This window comes from Bombina bombina, chromosome 9, assembly GCF_027579735.1.
Source record: "Bombina bombina isolate aBomBom1 chromosome 9, aBomBom1.pri, whole genome shotgun sequence".
Classification (NCBI taxonomy): domain Eukaryota; kingdom Metazoa; phylum Chordata; class Amphibia; order Anura; family Bombinatoridae; genus Bombina; species Bombina bombina.
In genome coordinates, this window is record NC_069507.1 from 167,342,837 (window position 1) to 167,367,627 (window position 24,791).

Genomic DNA, 24,791 nt, shown 5'->3' on the forward strand with positions numbered 1-24,791 from the left:
TTTTGGCATATAAGTGCCAGATGATAAAAAAAAAGAATAAAGAGAACAAGGAAAATAATAGGAAAAAAAATAAAATACAAAGAATATCGTGCATTTTACACCATGCAAGAGAATTATGACAAGTTCAAACGGATTAATTTAATTTTTTTTAAATTATTATGGCAAAAACAGTTTATTAATTATTTATACAGAGCTATGCGATGTGTAACTTTTATAGTTTTTAAAAAAATCAAAGCCTAAAAAAATATGTTTAAATATTTTTACAGAAGCCATTACGCAATTGCACCATTCCAAAAAAAAAAAAAAGAGAAAAAAAGTAAACTACCTGATAGGCAGCAGAGAGAAAATTAGTCTTTTTCTTATATTACTTATTGCTTTTATTGAAAAAGAATCTGCCTTCGTTGTAAATATTTTTGTGTTCAGTTTTTGATATTTGTGAATCAAGAGCAGCGTATAAATACTGTCCATGCTTGGTTCAGTTATTAGTCTTTTGTGTTTTAAAAAAATAAATCAGTCATCTACATCAATTTCAACGTCTTCTTCATCCTCTGAACACTCTTGGCTTGTGTGCTGATCTGAAATAGGGGATGAAGGGGAAAGGTGGAGATGACTATGTCCATGATGGGGGGATCCAGAACTGCTTTTAACACTACCATTCAGAGAACTGTTTTCTTCCAGCTCTGATATAGTGAGAACCGCTTCCACTGTGTTTGGGCTAAGTTTTTTGGCAGATTCCACATCTGCTTTCATCTCCTCCAGGTCTCTCTTGAGCTTAGCTCTGCGATTCTGGAACCAAGTTATGACCTGGGCATTTGTCAGTCCCAATTGTTGAGCAATTTGGTCTCTGTCAGCAGGTGATAAATATTTCTGATATAAAAATCTTTTCTCTAGTTCGTAGATCTGATGGTTGGTAAAAGCTGTTCTGGACTTTCTCCTCTTTTTGGGTGTTTGTCGTTGGCCAAAAATGGTCATTCCATCCCTACCTAAAAAGTGAAATATTATTAGTAAATCGCAAAATAAACATTTTTTTATTGTTGTTGTAAAAACGTACTTTGTATTTGCTAATCCAAGATTGGTGTGCACACACATACTCACACACACACACACACACACATATATATATATATATATATATATATATATATATATATATATATATATATATATATATATATATATATATATTATATATATATATATATATATAGGATAGATAGATAGATAGATAGATAGATAGATAGATAGATAGATAGATAGATATTTATATTTAAATATATATATATATATATATATATATATATATATATATATATATATAACACCTATATCATAAAAAATATAAATATAATCTATTTTTGGAGAGATGGGAATAAGGTAAATTCATTTTAGTAAGAAATAAATAATACTTTGTAATGTATATTGCAAAAGTAAAAGAAACCGAATACTTGCAACACTTAAGAATTGTATTCTTAATTTAGAAATTGTATTTCTTTTTATCTCTATATTTAAGTCTCTTTCTACTCTTCTACACTATCTAATCTATCTATTGTACACTCAATTATCTATTTATCTATGTATCTACCCATCTCTCTATCTATATAACGACTGTATCTGTATCATCTATATTTATTATCTATCTCAAAAGGAAAAAAATATAACTATCAGTTAGTTAAAGAAACAACTTTAATGCAACGTGAATTTAAGAAGCAATAAAAATATATTGATTTATCAAAACAATATAAAATGATCAACTAATATGTATATTGTTGTACAGGTTTCTTTCTTGTAATTATAGTCTTGCAAATGTTTAATATAAAGATATTTGGATCTTACCTTCAGCTGCCTGTAGGACACTAACTTCAAGCCCTTTAAAGGTTTTGCTGGCCAGTTCTTCCAGGGCACAGAGAGGTGAGGTTTGGGACAGAAGTCCTCTGCTGGACAACGGTAACCCTGTAGGAGGTGGTTTTTCTGCTGTTGTCAGAAGGTGAGCAGTCCCACATATAGTGTAGCTTCTTCTGATTGAGGGTTTATTTAAGATATCCTCAATGCTGAAAGGTGTAAGTGGCTTGTTAGAATTTGCAGGAGGTGGCAGATGATCAAGTGCACTTCTTCTCCTCTCTTCTACAGATGAAGATTTTGCCTCTTCCTTGGAAGTCATTGTTGACTTTTAATAGAGCAAAAGCTTCTCAACAAAGTTCTCTCCACTTCTCCAGCAGTGGCTCTTCTTGCTGCCTTCTTAAAGGCGATCCAAATACAATCTGCAAGGTTAAAATGATTTAAAAAAAAAAAAAAGTGTATGTGTGAGGGGGGGTGGGGGTGTCAATGAGCAATCGGGGATTCCACACCCCTGATTCCAAGATTACTTTGCACAATTGTCCCAGATCTCTTGCCTTTGGTAGCTATCTAACCTTTCCAAAACCTTGTCTTTATTTTTTATTTTTCTTCTTGTACTTCAAAGAGAATTCGGATTACTCCCAATATTGTTCATCCTTCAACCGGAGAGAAAAAAAATAACAACCAAGAGACTGATACATTGACTATGGCTAACAAGTAATTGTTGATTGGGATGTAATCAATTACCTCCAGTGGCATCTCTCTCGCGCTCTCGTTGACTCTCTCCCTGTCTAATGCCCAAGCCTGCAAGTTGCTAGCTCCATTAATTAGATAGCTTGGCTGGTAGGTGGAGCCCAGTTGAGTTATATTGCCTAATGCACTTGTCAGTTTCTGCCCCATTTTTTGTTTGGCCATATATATTTTTAAATTACATTACACACAGTACACCCAGCATTTATTCAATCAGGATAATACTATACATATGAAAAAAAAAATCAGTAATTCTTATTTATTTTTCTTTTCCTTTTTTTTTTCTTTCTCTTTCTCACGGCTAGACTTGATTTTAACCATCGAAAAAAAAATAAGAAATACGATTGACAGGTAAGATAATTTACTATATTATTAGCAAAAGAAATATCGACTTATATATTATTAAATATATATTTCATTTTAATTATTATTTATTGAGAATATAATAAAAAAACATAGATAAATCAGTTTATTCAGCAATATATCCCTATCTTCTGCATTTAGTGTGTTTCCTATTAGAATTATCACCAGCTTATATATTGTATAATATTATAGAACAAATTAAGAGGGAATGTTAGATTTTTTTTTCTACTCTTTTTATTTTGTATTGTTTTAATCATGATCTGCTGCATATATGTTATGATGTTGGCTCTGCTTTAATATATCATTTCCAATACCCAGATAGAAGAGTGTTTAAACCCCAGCTCCCCTTTTAGATGCAGATAATATTTCCTTGCTATAATTCAGCAGAAAAAGGCCACCAAATAGCTCTGAGGATATATTTAATCTGTTTCAATACTCAATAGGTGTCTGATTATTTTTTTGTGTTATTTAAAAAATATATGGCTTTGGTGTTTTGAAAATTTTATTTACTTCTTGGTTGAAAAGTAATTGCTTTTTTGGTTAAAAAAAAACAAACAAATAATATATATTTTTTTTAATAAAATGCCCTCTGCACTTTTTAAAGCCAGATCAGAATCTATGAAACATAATTCTATGTTATCACTTTATGTGGATCTGAGATGATACTCGGCGTTGTGTATAATTAGGCCTTATTACAGGTCACAAAGACAAAGGAGAGGATAATTACAGAACAACACCACAGCTCAATGGTTATACATACTGGGGAAATGAAATACGTGTACGTAAGTATTTTTGCATAGAATACAAAAATTAGGAAAATATACGACTTTTGCAAATTATGTGAATTAATTTATAAAGCTAAGAAGAAAAATATACATATTATGCAGTTTTACACAGAAATATAGATAGATAGATAGATAGATAGATATTTAGATAGAGAGAGAGACAGAGAGATATAGATAGATAGATAGATAGATAGATAGATAGATAGAAAGATAGATAGATAGATAGATATAGGTAGATTATAGTGATATCATTTAGTATACATATTATCTTTTTAATAAAACGTCAATGTATTATGTGTTTATATATTTTTATTTATTTATTATCTATTTTTCCTTATCCCTATTTTTGACACTTTTTTTTTTGTCGCCAGAATGAAATAACCATAAAATGTGAAATGGTTACTGTTCTTAAAGTGCTATCATCCATTTGAACACGTCACATGACTTCCATTTAAAAATGATATTGTATTATGTTGCTATTTTTACTAATACTAGACCTTTTTTTTTGTCAGAAGATGCATTTCCAGATATTGATGCATTTATTTTTATTGAACCTCTTTATAAGAAGATATTTATAGTCATATTCAGCCTTCATGCTCTTTACTCATTAATTCGCATTTTTATTTGTATTTTTTATTTTTTTTTATGTATTTTTCATGTATTCAGTTATATTTATAAATATTTTGTATATGAATAAAATATGAAAGGTATTTTCAATGCAAACTGTTACATTGTATTTATTCACACTAATAATATGCGTGTGCACACACACACATACATGTACACATACATACAAACACACACACATAGATATACATATGCACAAACCACACACACACACAAATACAGGTACACACACATACATACGCACAAAACACATACACACACATACATATACACATATTACACACACCACAAACACCAAACACAAACATAGTAACACTCACTATACATATGCACAAAACACACACACACACACATTCATGTACACACACACACATTCATATGCACAAACCACACACCCACATACATACATGTACACCTACAAACACACATATACATATGCACAGACCACACACACAAAAATAAATGTACACACACAAACACATACATATACATACGCACAAATCACATACACACACACCCCACAAACATACCACACACACATGTACACCTAAAACACACATATACATATGCACAGACCACACACACACAAATAAATGTACACACACAAACATATACATACCACACACACAGTAGCACACATTATATTGTACATATTCACAAACCACACACACACACCACAAACATCACACACAAACACAGTAACACACACTTTTCATGGTATTACAAAACTAGTATTACATTTGTTTTGTCTGGACTTAGTTGACCTCCTATAATTATGGTGCAGTTGTGGAGTATAATGTGTTTTTTATGTATTGTTTTCCAACGTGCTATCTGCCTTACATGGTGGGTTATGTAGTATCTCTCTTCTGTCATTCTGGGTGTCTATGTTGGACAAGCAATATAAACTAAATTAAATTACTTTAGCTATGGCTTCTCTTTCAAAGCCGCTTTTTACGTAAAAAAAAGTCACGTATCTCTAGTTTACAAAAATAAATGCATCACAGATAGTTGTCTGTTATTAAGAGCCATCAATCACCTGGTTTTAACCTATATGTCATTGTCATTAATTCTTCCTTATTTTATAATAGTGAGCACCAGGGTGTGTTGTGAATTGTATTTATAATTGTTTTCTAAGCAGTTATTCAGAATGATTAAAATATATGAGAAAGATAACTAGATATATAGACAGATATGGATAATAGATAATTATGTGTACACTTTCTATTATCTATCTATATCAACTATCTATCTAACTACATAAGTATATATATATATATATATATATATATATATATATATTTAACACATATCAATCATCTATCTCTATCGATTTATCTATCTCTCTATCTCTCTATCTATCATTCTACATACATAAATATAACTATATAACTATATACTGTGTGTATATATATATATATATATATATATATATATATATATATACACACACACACACACACACACACACACATTATCTATCTATCTATCTATCTATCTATCATCTATCTATCTATCTATCTATCTATCTAACACAAACACTATCTATTGATATTTCCTAGTTCTTCAGGTTGGATTGACTCTTTGATCAATTATGAGTTGTCATGAAATGGTTGCACCAATCTGCTTGCCTAAATGTATAAAAACTGTTTAAAAGTGCATAGATACATTTAAACTTGGGAAATTATAAAGCAACTTGCGTTTCATCTTTTACTTACACAGGCATGGTAAGGACACGTGATTCCCTGAAAATAGAGAATACCTGCATGAAAGCTGGAAGATGAATTAAGGTAACTGTCCTCCCAGATCAGAGAGTATTTTGTAAGACATCTGCTCAAGAAGCACACTTTATTTTTAAGGTCCTTTCATTGTTACTAACTGATTAATAAAAATATATAGATAAAGTATATATATATATATATATATATATATATATATATATATATATATATATATATATATATATATATATATATATATATATATATATATATATATATATATATATATATATTTAAAGTCCAAGGTAAAATTATCAGCCCGGCAAGGGGACACACACACACACACATATATATATCATGTATCAGTAGTAGTGATTGCTATATTTAGGAAATTACATATTCCTTATGTAACACTGTAACAGAAGTTATAGTCCGCACAAATAGTATAAATATTGTTGTAGCATATATTTATCTGCTTAAGTCCAGTTACACAATGTATCATTCGAATACTCAACGTGTCATTGAAGGTGAAAAGGCTTTATTTTCTTTTTTCTTTTCTAGCTAATATATAAATACTACGGAAAAAAAGTTTTTCCTACAGTAAATTTAGTAAATATTCTAGTATCAGTTACAATAACAAAAAATATTGAAAACAGCATATACAGCACAAAAAGTAAATAAAAACAATTATTGTTATTACAGTAAGTTACTGTTAGATGAGATGTATTAAAATCCATCTGTGACCCAAGCCCTTATTCAGACAAAATATTGTTTATATTGTTTTGTGTGTGTGTAATGTAACCATCAAGAGGTTTTCTATCTTGGTGGTTGGGGGGGGGGGGGGGGTCCCCAGGGGGGTCCCCAACACCTAAATAGAGAGATCATAAAATAAAATATATTCTGCTTTGTTTATTATTCATGTTCATCTATATTTTAAACTTTTTTAAAAGTTTTATAAAATTGTGCCAAATGGCCCACATAAAGTTAGATGAAAACAAATAAATACATATGCTTGTCAAATGTATTGTAATATCTGATTCCTTGGAGCTGACTTGATCATGTGTATTTGATCAGTATATGTCATTCTTTGTTGAGGTATAATCAATATCTATAAAGAACAAAAAACACATTTCGGCAAGAATGTCTTGGTCAAAAAAGGAGAATATATATACTTATGAATGCTGATGGTTCATTTTAAGTGAATATGTTGAAAACTCTTATTTTATACACTTATATCTCTATCACTAGGTTTTCAGTAAGGCTCAGCATGGTCATTCTTTGATTTTTATATGATCTCCCACTTCCCATTCTCTAACTTTCTCTGACTCCCAATATAAGAAACATTTTCAAATACACAGAAATATATACACACACACACACACACAAAAAAACACACACAAACATACATAAACACACTGACACACAGATACACACATATACACACACAAACATACATAAACACACAGACTCATTAACAGACACTCACATATATACAAACACACACATGCACACATACACACAGATACAAACACACACAGACTCACATACATGCAAACACATGCACTCACACACAAATACACGTAGACATACACACACTCACTCACACACATAAACACAGATACAGACACACACACAGACTCACAAACATGCAAACACATGCACTCACACACAAATACACACAGACATACACACAGATAAACACACACACATACACACTCACATACATAGACTACACACACACAAATACACACAGACACACCTATTCAAATAGACACACATACACACAAACACAGACACAGACATATACACACAGACTACACACACACAAAAACTTACACACATACACATACGAACACACACACACATGCAAAATCTGCCTTTTTAGGTCATTCGGTATTACTTTTCTTTTATTATTATTATTCTTTATTTATAAAGCGCCAACAGATTCTGCAGCGCTGTCTATGGGTAACAAAGATAAAAGGACAGTACAATATGAGACACCAGACAAAAGTTAACAAACAATTACAGGGGGAATTGGGAGCCCTGTTCCCGTGGGAACTTACAATCTTAATGGGTAGGAGAGTGAGAAACAGGAGGTGGGGACTGCAAAGGTGGGAATGATGTTAGTGTGGAGTTAGATGAGGGCAACTATTAGGTAAGTGGAATTCATTAGTAGTGATGTCGCGAACCTAAAATTTTGCATTCGTGAATGGCGAACACAAACTTCCGCAAAAGTTTGCAAACGGGCGAACCGCCATAGACTTCAATAGGCAGGCGAATTTTAAAACCCACAGGGAATTTTTCTGGCCAAAAAAGTGATGGAAAAGTTGTTTCAAGGGGACTAACACCTGGACTGTGGTATTCCGGAAGGGGATCCATGGCAAACTCCCATGGAAAATTACATAGTTGATGCAGAGTCTGGTTTTAATCCATAAAGGGCATAAATCACCTAACATTCCTAAATTGTTTGGAATAACGTGCTTTAAAACATCAGGTATGATGTTGTATCGTTCAAGTAGTGTAAGGTTTTTTGTTTTTTTTAAATGTACACTACTGTTTTAGCAGATATGACTTGCTCTGGGGTGACACTGTGCCCTGGCAGGACCTGGAACGCACACATGTGAGGGAAACTGACTGCTATTATTTCACAGTAAAAAAAGGTTGTTGTTTTTTTTAAAATGTATGTACACTACTGTTTTAGTAGATATGACTTGCACTGGTGTGACACTGTGCCCTGGCAGGACCTGGAGCACACACGTGTGAGGGAAACTGAGTGCTATTATTTCACAGTAAAAAAAGGTTTTGTTTTTTTTAAATGTATGTACACTATTTTTTAGTAGATATGACTTGCACTGGTGTGACACTGTGCCCTGGCAGGACCTGAAATGCACACGTGTGAAGGAAATTGACTGCTATTATTTCAAATTAAAAAAAGTTTTTTTTGTTTTTTTTTAAATGTACACTACTGTTTTAGCAGATATGACTTGCACTGTTGTCACACTGTGTCCTGGCAGGACCGGAAACGCACACGTGTGAAGGAAACTGACTGCTATTATTTCAAATTAAAAAAAGGTTGTTTTTTTTAAAAAATGTACACTACTGTTTTAGCAGATATGACTTGCACTGGTGTCACACTGTGCCCTGGCAGGACCTCAAACGCACACGTGTGAAGGAAAATGACTGCTATTATTTCAAATTAAAAAAGTTTTTTTGTTTTTTTTAAATGTACACTACTGTTACACCAGATATGAGTGGTGGCACTGGGCAAGTGGGCACAGTATACGCTGTGAGCCTGAGCTGGCAGGCAGGCTGCAATTAGATTACACAGGGGGGGAAAAAAAAAAAGCAGACTGATGTTCTAGCCCTAAAAAGGGCTTTTTGGGGTGCTGTCCTTACAGCAGAGATCAGATGAGTCCTTCAGGACTGTAGTGGACACTGAATACACTAGCCTAGCGCAGCTACACTGTCCCTCCTCTCACTAAGAATGCAGGCTCCGAATGAATCTAAAATGGATGCTGTCCAGGAGGTGGGAGGGTCTGGGAGGGAGTGTCTGCTGCTGATTGGCTGGAATGTGTCTTGTGACTGTGAGCTACAGGGTCAAAGTTTATTCAATGATGACGAATAGGGGGCGGATCGAACATCGCATATGTTCACCGTCCGCTGCGAACGCAAACATGCTATGTTCGCTGCGAACTATTCGCGGCAGAACTGTTCGCGACATCACTATTCATTAGTTGCTGATTTGGTGATAGGCGTCCCTGAATAAGAAGGTCTTTAGGGAGCGTTTAAAGGAGGAGAGGTTGGGGGAAAGTCTGACAGCTCGAGGAAGTGTGTTCCAGAGGGTTGGTGCTGCACGAGAGAAGTCCTGTAGTCTAGCATGAGAGGAGGTGATGGTTGAAGAGGCAAAGGAGTAGATCATTGTTGGATCTTAGGGGACGGGCTGGAGTATATTTGTTGATGAGTGAGGACAGGTATGGGGTGGCTGCATTGGTAAGGGCTTTGTAGGTCAGAGTGAGAATTTTGAATTTAATTCTACTGTGAATGGAAAGCCAGTGAAGGGACTCACAGAGGGGTGCAGCGGATACAGAGCATTGGGAGAGGTGGATTAGCTTAGCAGAGGCATTTAGGATGGATTGAAGGGGGAGAGGCGGGAGAGAAGAAGGCCAGTTAGTAGTTTATTACAGTAGTAAAGCCGGGAAATTACTAGGGGATGGATTAGTTGTTTAGTAGTTTTAGCATTCAGAAAAGGACGAATTTTGGAGATATTGCGTAGGTAGTTGCAACAGGATGAAGAGAGCGATTGGATGTGGGGTATGAAGGACAGATTGGAATCAAGTGTAACTCCTAGGCAGTGGACCTGGGGTGATGGGGAGATAGTGGTGTCACCATCAGTGATAGTAAAGTTAGAAACTGCAGTAGAATTAGATGGGGGGATTAGAAGAAACTCAGTCTTGGAGATGTTGATTTTTAGATGGTGAGAGGCCATCCAGGAAGAAATGCCAGATAAGCAGTTGCTCATGTGGGAAAGGACAGAAGGAGAGAGTGCAAGGGTGGACAGGTAGATCTGAGTATCATCAGCATAGAGGTTGTAGTTAAAGCCATAGCTACTGATAAGTTTACCCAGTGAGGAAGTATAAATAGAGAAGAGTAGAGGGCCTAGAACAGAGCCTTGAGGTACTCCGACAGAAAGAGACAATGGAGAGGAGGAGTCAGCAGCAAATGAGACAGAAAAGGACCTATTAGAGAGATAAGAGTGGATCCACGAGAGGGCAATGCCACAGAGCTCATGGGAGCTGAGAGTCCATAGGAGGAGGGGATGGTCAACAGTGTCAAAGGCAGCAGACAGGTCAAGTAAGATAAGTTTATAATAGTGGCCATTGTTTTTAGCAGAAAGAAGATTGTTAGTAACCTTGGTGAGGGCAGTCTCAGTTGAGTGTTGGGGATGGAAGCCAGATTGCAGGGGGGTCAAGCAATGAGTTGGAGAATAGAAAGTGTGTTAGGTGATCGAAAACTAGTTTTTCCAGGATTTTTTTTTCTAAATAACTGCCAATTTGAGGCCAGTCTTTATATAAAAATGTGTTTTTGTTTTTCTTCAAATAATAGATAAAAGTCATAATATCAGTGCAACAAACTTTCAAGTAAAATTAATATCCCACTATATCCTTCCATATTAGAAAGTTTGACAACTCTTTTTAGCATTATAAAAACCTAGGTTACAGATTTTACTTTTTCACCTTTCTAGGGAGTATAGAAACATACATAGATAGACAGACAGATAGCAATATAGATAGATAGATAGATAGATAGATGATAGATAGATAGATGACAAATATATAAATAGATGGTATATATATATATATATATATATATATATATATATATATATATATATATATAAAATGGATAGAAAGCTAGATAGAAAGATCATAGATAGATAGATGATAGATAGATAGAAATATAATAGATAGAAATATGATAGATATGGATGATAGCTAGCTAGCTAGCTAGCTAGATAGGTAGATATATATATAGATGATAGATAGATACAAATAAATATAGATGAAAGATGATAGATAGATAGATAGATAGATAGATAGATGATAGATGTATAATATATATATATATATATATATATATATATAAAAATATATATATAGAACAATATAAACATTATATATATGATAGAAAGATAGATGATATATATATATATATATATATATATATATATATATATATATATATAATAGATATAAATATAATTGCAGACACATAGATAGATGATATATAGATAGATAGATAGATAGATAGATAGATAGATAGATAGATAGATCATATTAAAATATTATATTATAATACATATAATTAAAGTTAATAAAATGGAGAAAAAAAAGTTGGAAAAATATATTTCCTACTTTACAAATAAACTTCCAGTTACAAGGTGCTAGACTGTATGAGGATTTAATATTAATAGGACATAAAACCCTTATTTTTCTTTCATGATTCAGGTAGAGCTTAAACTATAAACAACTTTCCAATTTACTTCTATTATCAAATTTAATAAGAGCTAGCTGAGCCAGTGACAAGAAGTGTTTCTATGCAGCTACCAATCAGCAGCTAGCTCCCTGTTGTTCCTGAACCTACCGAGGCGTGCTTTTCATCTAAGGATACAAAGAGAACAAAGATAAATAGATAATAGAGGTAGATTGGAAAGATGTTTAAAATTGCATGATCTATCTGAATCAGAACAGTTGGGGCCCGATCCGAGATGCAGCGTCGCCAAATTTTTCACGGGTTTGGTATCCTATATACGGCGTAACCTAGAAGTTACACTCGTATATTTCTGCCTTCGCCCGCAGATTTTTGGGCCATAGGCAGGTATACCAATCCCGCACAGTTTGGTATCCAATATACAGCGTAAGGACTTACGTGGCGAAAATGTAGAAATCTTACTCCATTTTCACCTCACCACAAAATGCAGCCGTAGTAAGCCTTACTCTGTCTATTGGAGCCCCGTAACTCCCTAAACTACCTGCTAAATAAAATGTCTATCTAACTGTCAACCACGATCTGCTAAATAAAACCTAACACCTAACGCATGCGCAATGTCTATCTACCTGTCAACCGCGATCCCCCGCCGCAAGCCCTAATAAAGTATTTAACCCCTAAACCGCCGCTCCCGGACCCCGCCACCACCTACATTAAAAGTATAACCCCCTAATGTGATCCCCCTACACCGTCGCCAGCTAAATTACCTACCCCCTAATGTGAGCCCCCTACACCGCCACCACCTACATTAACTACCCCCTAATGTGAGCTCCTACCCCACCGTCAGCTATATTACCTACCCCCTAATGTGAGCTCCTACCCCGCCGCCAGCTATATTAAAATTATTAACCCCTAATTTAATCCCCCTACACTGCCGCCAGCTATATTAATTACATTAACCCCTAATTTAATCCCCCTACACCGCCCCAGCTATATTAATTACATTAACCCCTAATTTAATCCCCATATCCCGCCGCCAGCTATATTAATTACATTAACCCCTAATTTAATCCCCCAATACCGCCGCCAGCTATATTAAATTAATTAACCCCTAATCTAATCCCCCTACACCGTCGCCAGCTATATTAAATAGATTAACCCCTAATCTAATCCCCCTACACCGCCGCCAGCTATATTAACTATATTAACCCTAATTATATTAGGGTTAATATAGTTAATATTGTTATTATATTATATATATTAACTATATTAACTCTAATTATAATAGGGTTAATATAGTTAATATCGTTACTATATTATATATATATATATTAAGTATAATAACCCTATCTAACTCTAACATCCCTAACTAAATTCTTATTAAAATAAATCTAATTAATATTAATATTATTAATTAAAATATTCCTATTTAAATCTAAATACTTACCTATAAAATAAACCCTAAGATAGCTACAATGTAATTAATAATTACATTGTAGCTATTTTAGGGTTTATATTTATGTTACTGGTAACTTGGTATTTATTTTAACTAGGTACAATAGCTATTAAATAGTTAATAACTATTTAATAGCTACCTAGTTAAAATAATTACCAATTTACCTATAAAATAAATCCTAACCTAAGTTACAAATACACCTACACTATCAATAAATTAAATAAACTACAAATATCTAAACTAAAATACAATTAAATAAACTAAACTAAAATACAAAAAACCCCCACTAAATTACAAAAATAAAAAAAGATTACAAGATTTTTAAGCTAATTACACCTATTCTAAGCCCCCTAATAAAATAATAAAGCCCCCCAAAATAAAAAAATGTCCCTACCCTATTCTAAATTAAAAAAGTTAACAGCTCTATTACCTTACCAGCCCTTAAAAGAGCCTTTTGCGGGGCATGCCCCAAAGAAATCAGCTCTTTTGCCTGTAAAAAAAAAACACAATACCACCCCCCAACATTACAACCCACCACCCACATACCCCTACTCTAACCCAAACCCTCTTTAAATAAACCTAACACTACCCCCCTGAAGATCTCCCTACCTTGTCTTCACCCAGCCGGGCAGAACTCTTCATCCGATCCGGGCGATGTCTTCAATCAAGCGGCAGAGAAGAAGTCTTCCATCCGGCGATGTCTTCATCCAAGTGGCAAAGAAGAAGTCTTCCATCCGGCGATGTCTTAAATCAAGCAGCAGAGAAGAGGTCCTCCATCGGGGTGAAGTTTTCTTCCAAGTGGCATCTTCAATCTTCTTTCTTCGCTCCTCCGACGTGGAACATCCATCCGGCACGATGACTTCCCGACGAATGAGGTTCCTTTAAATGACGTCATCCAAGATGGCCAATCAGATTCAAGTTCAATCCGATTGGCTGAGCCAATCAGCCAATCGGATTGAACTTGGAGGGAAGGGATATTTTTTTTATTTTGGGGGCTTTATTATTTTATTAGGGGGCTTAGAATAGGTGTAATTAGCTTAAAAATCTTGTAATCTTATTTTATTTTTTGTAATTTAGTGTTTTTTTTTTTTGTAATTTAGTTTAGTTTATTTAATTGTATTTTAGTTTAGATATTTGTAGTTTATTTAATTTATTGATAGTGTAGGTGTATTTGTAACTTATGTTATGATTTATTTTGCAGGTAAATTGGTAATTATTTTAACTAGGTAGCTATTGTACCTAGTTAAAATAAATACCAAGTTACCTGTAAAATAAATATAAACCCTAAAATAGCTACAATGTAATTATTAATTACATAGTAGCTATCTTAGGGTTTATTTTATAGGTAAGTATTTAGATTTAAATAGGAATATTTTAATTAATAATATTAATATTTATTAGATTTATTTTAATAAGAATTTAGTTAGGGATGTTAGAGTTAGATAGGCTTATTATACTTAATATATATATAATATAATAACGATATTAACTATATTAACCCTAATATAATTAGGGTTAATATAGTTAATATATATAATATATAACTATATTAACTATATTAACCCTAATATAATTAGGGTTAATATAGTTAATATAGCTGGCGGCGGTGTAGGGGGATTAGATTAGGGGTTAATACATTTAATATAGCTGGCGGCGGTATAGGGGGATTAGATTAGGGGTTAATGTATTTAATATAGCTGGCGGCGGTATAGGGGGATTAAATTAGGGGTTAATAATATTAATATAGCTGGCGGCGGGGTAGGGGGATTAGATTAGGGGTTAATAATTTTAATATAGCTGGCGGCGGTGTAAGGGGCTCACATTAGGGGGTAGGTAATGTAGATGGTGGCAGGGTAGGAGCTCACATTAGGGGGTAGTTAATGTAGATGGCGGCGGGGTAGGAGCTCACATTAGGGGGTAGTTAATGTAGATGGCGGTGGGGTAGGAGCTCACATTAGGGGGTAATATAGATAATGTAGGTGGCGGCGGGGTCCGGGAGCGGCGGTTTAGGGGTTAATAACTTTAATAGGTGGCGGCGGGGTCCGGGAGTGGCGGTTTAGGGGTTAATACATTTTTTATTGTTAGGATAGTGAGGGGGGATAGCGGATAGAGGGTTAGATGTGTCGAACTATGTTTGGGAGGCGTGTTAGACAGTACGGGAGATTTAATAATTTAGTCAGGTTTTGTAGGCGCTGGCAGTTTCTAAAGTGCCGTAAGTCACTGGCGACTCCAGAAATTTGTACTTACGCATATTTCTGGACATCGCTGGTTTATCAGACTTACGGCACTTTAGCATCTGATGGCGCCGTATATATAGGATAGCTCGAGTTGCGAGCTGAAACTACGGGTGGCAGGGGTTCCCTCGCTTGTGCCGCAAACTACGATCTTTATCGGATCGCGCCCCATAATTTTATCTTTTCTGTCCCTTGAATGAGAGTTGATGCATATGGGCAAACGCATAAGCACTGGAATGCAGCTAGAGTGAGGGACAACCTCAATACTATTCTTATAAACGTTATTAGGGTTATATTGCAAACAGAGCGCAATCAGGGTGCGTTATCTTGTACTTGGAGCTGCGCTAAGTATGGAGCACAATCTAATATTACCAGTGGATGGTAAAAATCATTTACCACGGAGTCTTAAAGTGACAGCCAAAACTAAAATTGTTATTGTTTAAAAAGATAGACAACACCTTTATTATCCATTCTGCAGCTTTGCACAACCAACATTGTTATATTCAAAAATGTTATATCATTTAAATCTCTACATTTCTGCCTGTTTCTAAGCCACTACAGACGGCCTCTTATGCTTTTTTATTTGCTTTTTGCAAAAGGAGACTGCTAGTTCATGTGGGCCATATAGACAAAATTGTGCTCACACTCATTGAGCTATTTAAGAGTCAGCACAACACAGCACTAATTGGCTAAAATGCAAGTCAATAGATAATACATAAAAAGTCATGTGATCAGAGGGCTTTCAGAAGATGCTAAGACGCAAGGTAATCACAGAGATTAAAAGTATATTAATATAACTGTGTTGGTTATGAAAAAATGGGTAATAAAGGGATTATCTATATTTTAAAACAATAACAATTATGGTGTAGACTTCCCCTTTAATGTGGCAGACAATTTTTATTTTATTATTTTTTATGGATAGGGTAGTGACCACATATCACAAGTGGGGAGTTAAAGGGACAGTCTAGTGAAAATTAAACTTTAATGATTTAGATAGGGCATGTAATTTTAAATAACTTTCAAATTAACTATTATCATCAAATTTCCTTTGTTCTTTTGGTATTCTTTGCTGAATGCTAAACCTAGTTAGGCTGAAGACGCTTCCTTATCTCAGTGCATTTTGATAGTTTTTCACAGCTAGATAGAGCTAGTTCATGTGTGCCATATAGTTAACAATATGCTCACTCCTGTGGAGTTATTTATGAGTCAGCACTGATTGGCCAAAATTAGGGTGACCATATTGCAGCTTAAAAAGGGACGCATATGAAAAATACATATGTCAGGGTTCTTATACAAAACATTTCTTTAAACAGCCCTGAAAACAGCCCTGACCTATGTGTCCCTTTTTAAAGCGGCAATATGGTCATCCTGGCCAAAATACAAGTCTGTCAAAATAACTGAGATAAGGGGCTTAAATACAAGGTAATCACAGAGGTAAAAAGTATATTATTATAACCGTATTGGTTATGCAAAACTGGGGCAATGGGTAATAAAGGGATTATCTCTCTTTTTATATAATGAACATTTTTAATTTAAACAATAAACATTTTCAAATAGGATTTCCCTTAAAGTTTTGCATCCACGAGTGCAGCACAAAAAAGTGCTGAAATAAGTGCTAAGACTTGTGCATAAGAAAAACCATGAACAAATATATTAAAGTATTTCACTAATATGTATTCATATTAAATGTAAAATAAAGATTTATTATAAAGGCATATGATACTGTATATGACAAGGTGACAGACATGAAAGGGCATTTTAGGGATTGGTTAAACCATGCAACAAGTCGATTTCTCTATATTGTGCAAACATTTAATATGCCTCACATTATTATATGGTGCATTCACTGGATAATCTTTATTAGTTTAAAAAGAATGTAATAAAACAATATGTATAAAATGTAAATCAAAACCTAAAAACCCCAATAAATTAGCAGTATACTATGTTTTTGTACAAAAAAGAACCTGTTGGTAATGTGTCCTCTAACTCATTAGAAATATGAGGATTATTTAGCCAGGTGCTCCAAACAACTAAAATCATCTGGCAAAGTGTTCCAATTTAAAATTAATATACACATGTATAGAATGAAAGATGTATATCTTTGCAATGTTAAATCTATGTTTTATCAGAACAGAGCACAGAGAATAATATATACACGTGTTTGTGTGTGTATATATATTTATATGTGATATGTATATCAGTATGTGCATGTATGTATATGAGTAGTGTTTTAAATTAAACCTTTCAATACAACACTGCAATTTATGTCTAACCGCAGAACTACTTGAGCGGAAGTTTATAGCACCATCAGAGTATTGTTTTTAGCGCACTCCCATAGATGTCTATTATGTGAGGGATTTAGCAAATCCACGCTATCGTCATCCAGATATTAGTGCTCTTTAGACTTTTGCTTGAATGATAAAACAACTCTTTCAGCTTGTAATATGAGAGCAAAAATAAAAGCGCTATTGATTTAACTTGAGCAATGTTAGCGTACAATATTTAGCTTTCCACTTTTAATCTACCTCTTAGATCTAGATGATAAAAAGTTTGCCACCACAAATGTGAAAAATCAAGTTTAGCCTCTCAGGGACAGTCGGTGCTATTATCAAACAAAAGGGAATGTCCCTGCGAGTGGCGAGTTGTCTCTCATAGAAAATATATAAAAGTCTGCAATGGAGGACGAAGTACACAAACTCGGCGTATGTTTAAACTTTAATATTACGCCTAATACAAATCAAAATACGCTGTTTTCAGTGCACTGTACCTTAAAATCGCTCATATTTTTGTAGGCATAGGTTTTCCTTTCAGAGAAATTAGTGTTTTAAGTATTTTGATAAAAGCTTGCCAACTTTTAATTTGCGAGATAAAACAGTGAGTTCTGTAGGGTGAAAATTTTACGAATTACACTGTGCATATTTAATACGATTTATTCCTGTGTAATTTACATTTACATTTATTTAAAAAAAACGATTTATGGTGAACATTTATTTTATGTTTATGGTCAATTTGTTTTTAAAAAGAAACACGCTAACTAACATCAAATCCAGATCTTAGTGTGTTGCACTTTCACAAGAAGAAATCCGGTTCCGAAAACAGCTGAATGCTGCTGGCGGCGGCCATATTAAGCATTTGTTTTATAACAAAATGTCTGAATGCACATCCCTAATTATAATATTTTTCGGTTTCTACATTTCCTTGTAATCAGGAATGAAAGTTTAGCAGATCATATTTAATTAGTGTAAAAAGTTCACAGTTAAAAATATATGATTTGCATTTTATTTTTAAGTTTTAATTTAACTAAAAACAACATGGTTTATTAACATGTGACCTGATTATTGAAAAGCAGTTGTTTTCGAGCAGCCAAAGAGTTAAAAATTAGATTTTAACAGGTCCAATGTGTGAAATTTGAAAATGTAAAAAACTGTAAAAGAGCTGCAAATATGTTTTTTTGATTGATTGCAATAGTTGTGTTGATTGTCATATATAGGTGGTGTTTTTATGCTATGAATGAATTAGAAAAAAAAAATATATCTTGGTTTTCAAATAGTCTGGAATGGATTAGAATTTTGAAACTTTAACTCTCCCATGCGTTGTGTGGAAACTCACATTTATTGGAATGGAGGCTTTTTTTTTTTTAAAGAGACATTAAACAGCTTGGCACAACTATAGTAGAATGGTTACTACTCAGCTTGTTATTGCATAAACTCATGTGCCTGCACCTGCAGATTTTTTTCAAAGCCACTCTTCTTTTTTAACACATTAAAGGTGCCAGATATTGAAACTCCACCTCTTCATACAGGGTGCCTCCATCTTGAATCAGTGATTTTGCTGGCTTTTTGACAGTGTTATCATTTACTTGGGGTTAGCATGCATCATACAGAGTGTGAGCTTTCCTTTTTTGCATTTAACACCTACAGTGTCCTGTTTAAAGTTAACATAACTCAGGGACAGCATAGAACAATGCAGCTGTGGCAAAAATGTAATGCTTCTATTCTATATCATGCATGCTAAGGTAAACCATTTGATGCAGTTGTCAAAAAGCTAGCAAAATCACAAATCTGTTAATGCTCTGCACTGCTTCTTTCACAGGTAGTGAGAATCCCTAAACTCCAAGATGGCGGCCACCAGTATGAAGATGCAAAGCTTCGGATTTAGCATGTAATTTTTAGAGACTTTTAAATTTACTTCTATTATTGAATTTACTTTGTTCTCATGGTATCCTTTGTTGAACAGAATATGTACATATACTCTCTATGGAACAGGAACCTGTAAATCTTCTGTGCCTGTCTGCTTTTCTGTCTTATCTCATAATGTATTATATCCATTGTATAATGCTGGAGAATCTGTTGGCACATTAGAAATAAAGCTACAACTAAAAATAATAATGTACTTTACTGTACTACTGTGCAAAAGTTTTAGGCAGGTGTGAAAAAATGCTGTGTGAAAAGAAGAAAAATATAAATCAAATCAATTTTGGTGTGACCACCCTCTAGGCTTCAAAACAGCCTTAATTCCTCTAGGTACAATTACACGCAGTCAGAGATTTTTTAGGCAACAATTTAATATGTAGGTTGAAACACAATCATTAACTGAAACAGAAACAACTGTGTAGGATGAATAAAACTGGGTGACAAATAGACAAACTCTTCTAGCAACAAGACACAAGGTAGTTATACTGCTACCAGGCAGAAATTTCAAGGCAGACAGGGGTTTCCATATGTGCTGTCCAAGCTCTTCTGAGGAGGCACAAATAAAGGGCCACGTTGAGGACCGTAGACACAGTAGTCGGTCAAAGAAACTTAGTGCAGAGGAGGAAAGTCACCTCATGATTAATTCCCTTCATAATCGGAAGATGTGCAGCAGTGTCATCAGCTCAAAATTAGCAGAAACCAGTGGTACCCTGGTACACCCATCTATTGTCCAGAAAATGCTTGTCAGAAGTGGTACTCTTAGATCACTTGTGGCCAAAAAGCCATACCTCTGATGTGGAAACAATGCTAAGGGACTCAACTATACACAAGAAAAACACAGGATTTCACTATATTGTGCAAATATTTAATATGTCCCAAATTTTTATATGGTGCATTCACTGGACAATCTTTATTAGTTTAAAAAGAGTGTAATAAAACAATATGTACAAAATGAAAATCAAAACAAAAAGAACCCAATAAATTAGTAGTATACCTGTTGGTAATGTGTCCTCTAACACGTTAGAAATATGAAGATTATTTAGCCAGGTGCTCCAAACAAATAAAAACATCTGGGAAAGTGTTCAAATTCAAACTTAATATACACATGTATAGACTGAAAGATGTATAAAATAAAGTCTTATCTTTGCAATGTTAAATCCGTGTTTTATCAGGACAGAGCACAGAGAATATATATATATATATATATATATATATATATATATATATATATATATATATATATACACGTGTTTGTGTATATACTGTATATATATATATTTATATGTGATATGTATATAAGTATGTGCATGTATGTATATGAGCAGTGTTTTAAATTAAACCTTTCAATACAACACTGCAATTTATGTCTTAGTGCAGACATAAATTGATTTTTTGATTGATTGCAATAGTTGTGTTGATTGTCACATGGTATAGGTGGTGTTTTTATGCCATGAATGAATTAGAAAAAATATATATATCTTAGTTTTCAAATGGACTGGAATGGATTAGAACTTTGAAACTTTAACTCTCCCAATTGCGCTATGTGGAAACTCTGGACTGATGAATAAAAACATTTAATATTTGGCTGTAGCAGAAGGCAGTTTGTTCATAAAGGGCTGGAGAGCGGTACAAGAATAAGTGTCTGCAGACAGCAGTGAAGCATGGTAGAGGTTCCTTGCAATGAAAAAAACAATGGGAAAATAAGCTGTGCACATAGAGTCCTTGTGTAAATAAAGATAAAGAAAACTTTAAAGGGACATGAAACCCAAAAAAATTCTTTCATGATTCAGATAGAGAATACAATTTTAAACAACATTCAAATTGACTTCTATTATTTAATTTGCATTGTTCTTCAGATATCTTTGTTGAAATATCAATGCAGCTATTGAGCCTATTTAGATATGCTTTTCAGCAAAGGATATCAAGAGAATGAAGAAAATTAGATACTAGAAGTAAATAGTTGTTTAAAATTGCACAATCTTTATAACTCATTAAATAAGAATTGGGTTTCGTGTCCCTTTAAATGCCTCCAAAAACTTCCAAAATTCTTAAAGGACCACTCAATGCATTAGAATTGCATATTTAACGCGTGCATAATAAAAAGACACTGATTTAACACCTGTTCTGAATTTCAAATAAACAGTAGATTTTTTTCGGACAAATTCATTTTTTTTCCCGGCCCCCTGTATCATGTGACAGAGATATCAGCCAATCACAGACTATGGGAACCATTAGTTGGTATTACAAACAAAAAATCATGCCTATTTAAGGTGGATTTTGCAGATCAGGATAAGAAATTATACATTTGATGTGAACCTGTGTGTATATTTTGGACCACTATAATCAATCCATATAACAAGCCATCAAATGTTTACGAATGGGTTACTGAAAGTCTTCGCTGTACCACACATGATTAGGCAATCTCAGAATTCATCACAGAAACTAGATTTAAAAGGGACATGAATTAATATCTTAGTGAGAAATAGAAGTTAACATTAGGACTGAAACATATGACACACCTGAAATCACTAATGCCTGTATATAAGATGAATCATCCATGAACATATTAGAGGCATGTTAAATTCACGGGACACCCACCAATGGGGATCTTATACATCTCCATCTATGTTCATCCCACATGGTGAGTCACTGATTACAAACAAAAACAATTCCCAATAAAGGAACTGAGGGAACGCGCTCTGGATAATCAGTACCGATGATAGTTGCGTGTTCACTGGGTGTTATTCAAAGAGTAGGGTACAGGAATTCGACCATAAAACAGGAAAGTAAATATATATATATCACCTAAAATGTCAAAAAGTAGACAATTTTAAATTCACGTCTATTTTCAAATGCACTTTGTTCTCTTGGTATCCATTGTTGAAAATGAATATGCATATATACTACAATAGTGGGAGCTAGCTGATGACTGGTGCCTACATACATTTGTCTCTTGTGATTGGCTTACTTGATGCATTCAGCTAGCTACTAGTAGTGCAATGCTGTTTCTTCAGTAAAGGATAACAAGAAAATGAAGCATATTTGATAATAAAAGTAAACTTAAAAGTTGTTTAAAATTGTATGTTCTATCTGAATCATGAATTCAGTTATTGGTGATTCCTGTCCTTTTAGGGATTTTATCAAAATCAGGGTGGTCAATCAAAACATCGAAATACCTCATGGTATAATAAGCCCCAAACAAAAAATCTATTGGCCTCTTTTTTCAGCAAAAGTTTGTCTTTGTTCTCTCCATGTAAAAGTTTTGGTACATGATCTATGACCATTGTTTTTAAAGACGCCACTTTATGCCCTTCTTTGACAAAGTGACTACCAGTTGTTCTGAACTTCCACTTTTAAAAGCTTGGTGAATTGCGTTGAGGTTAGCCATGCGTTCACATAGCGTCCACTAGTCTTGCCCACATTATAAAGTAAAGACACACTGTTGCAAAACTGTGTATATGAGCCATAAGACATGTAATCACTTTCAGCTGTGTGCAACCAAAACAGACTGTTATTTTTTCAAATCGGTTTATAGTCTCACATGTATTGTTGCCACAACCTGGTTATTTGCAGGAATTAAATTGTTACAAAGGTCTTACTTGTAACACTCTAGTTTCCGGGTACATATAGAGTGTTAGCTGTGTATATATTCAGCTGAGTGAGTTTTACACATACATTATTAGGTATTATGTTTCTCCTTTGTAGGTAAATATATGTTCAGGTAACCTCCAAAACTTTCAGTATTCCAGTATATTATATTGTATCACAGGTAAATAACGTGAGAATATATTGGTGGTATCGAACTGACTTTGTGCAATGGTAAAAACATCAACCCAGGTTACTCACGGTTATCCGGCCCCACTATGCGGGATGTTGGAAAGTGTTCAGGCACTCCTCCTTCTCACCAGACAGCCGTTATCCAGTACAGAACTAGTAGCTTGAAAATCCCCGCGGTGTATCTCACACACCAAAAAAGAATCCAATAATACCACAATTGCGAAGAAATAAGCAATCATAGACTGAGCTAAATCAACACTGTGTATTTATTGTCACATCGAAAAAAACAAAGGTTCCACCACTCCACACACAACAGCTACATCCAACGCGTTTCCTGCTGCTAAACAGCACTTCGTCAGGGAGTGGTGGAACCTTTGTTTTTTTCGATGTGACAATAAATACACAGTGTTGATTTAGCTCAGTCTATGATTGCTTATTTCTTCGCAATTGTGGTATTATCACATTATAAAGTAAACATGGCCAAATGATGATGCATATTATGAATGTGTTAGAACAATTTACCAAATAATTTATGGTATACTTCCTGTTCTGGTGTGGGTGATGTTAAACACTTCAAGAATTGGTCAAAAAAATTTGTCAGTTTTGTCATCTTCTTTCCATGGATAAAACTCTTCCTTTTTTCTGATGCCACCACCTTTGATTGTCTATAACAGGGGTGCTAGCCTTAAAGACTTATTAGTTAGAAATGATCCAGTCAACAGCTACCGAAACGTGTTGCAGGATGCTGTTAAAAAAGATTGCCAAAAATGTTTGGGCTGCATGACATTCAATAGTTTAATTGTCACAAAAGTTTTCCATCACCCACACCAGGACAGGAAGTATATAAACAATTATTTGGTGAATTGTGTATATAAATATCCAATCAGAGTGTGTGTGTGTGTGTGTATATAAATATCCAATCAGAGTGTGTGTGTGTGTGTATATACAGTATATATAGATAAATAGATAGATATATAGATATATATATATATATATATATATAGAGAGAGAGAGATAGATAGATAGATAGATAGATAGATATATGTGTGTTTATATATAAATAGGTTGTT

General features: G+C 34.0%; 1 protein-coding gene and 1 long non-coding RNA gene across 2 annotated transcripts in view; one reads left to right on the top strand and one right to left on the bottom strand.

Moving 5' to 3' along the window:
* Positions 1-391: 391 nt before the first annotated feature.
* LBX1 (ladybird homeobox 1) lies at positions 392-2,262 on the bottom strand. Its single transcript, XM_053691723.1, has 2 exons — positions 1,834-2,262; positions 392-983 (listed from the first exon to the last, which is right to left on the bottom strand). The coding sequence occupies exons 1-2, from the start codon at positions 2,156-2,158 to the stop codon at positions 511-513; spliced, it is 798 nt and encodes a 265-aa protein (XP_053547698.1). The 5' UTR covers positions 2,159-2,262; the 3' UTR covers positions 392-510.
* A 499-nt stretch (positions 2,263-2,761) lies between these two features.
* LOC128639588 (uncharacterized) overlaps positions 2,762-24,791 on the top strand; it is a 144,906-nt gene continuing 122,876 nt past the window's right edge. The window contains exons 1-3 of the long non-coding RNA XR_008399225.1: positions 2,762-2,934; positions 3,645-3,724; positions 6,078-6,145. This is a non-coding gene — a long non-coding RNA (uncharacterized LOC128639588). The remainder of the gene's footprint in view (positions 2,935-3,644; positions 3,725-6,077; positions 6,146-24,791) is intronic.

Bases quoted from the DNA above. Each gene is read 5' to 3' on its own strand.
- LBX1 (XM_053691723.1), bottom strand. From the start codon at position 2,158: ATGACTTCCAAGGAAGAGGCAAAATCTTCATCTGTAGAAGAGAGGAGA. The intron at 984-1,833 runs GTAAGATCCAAA...TTCACTTTTTAG, and splicing joins TGTCCTACAGGCAGCTGAAG to GTAGGGATGGAATGACCATT.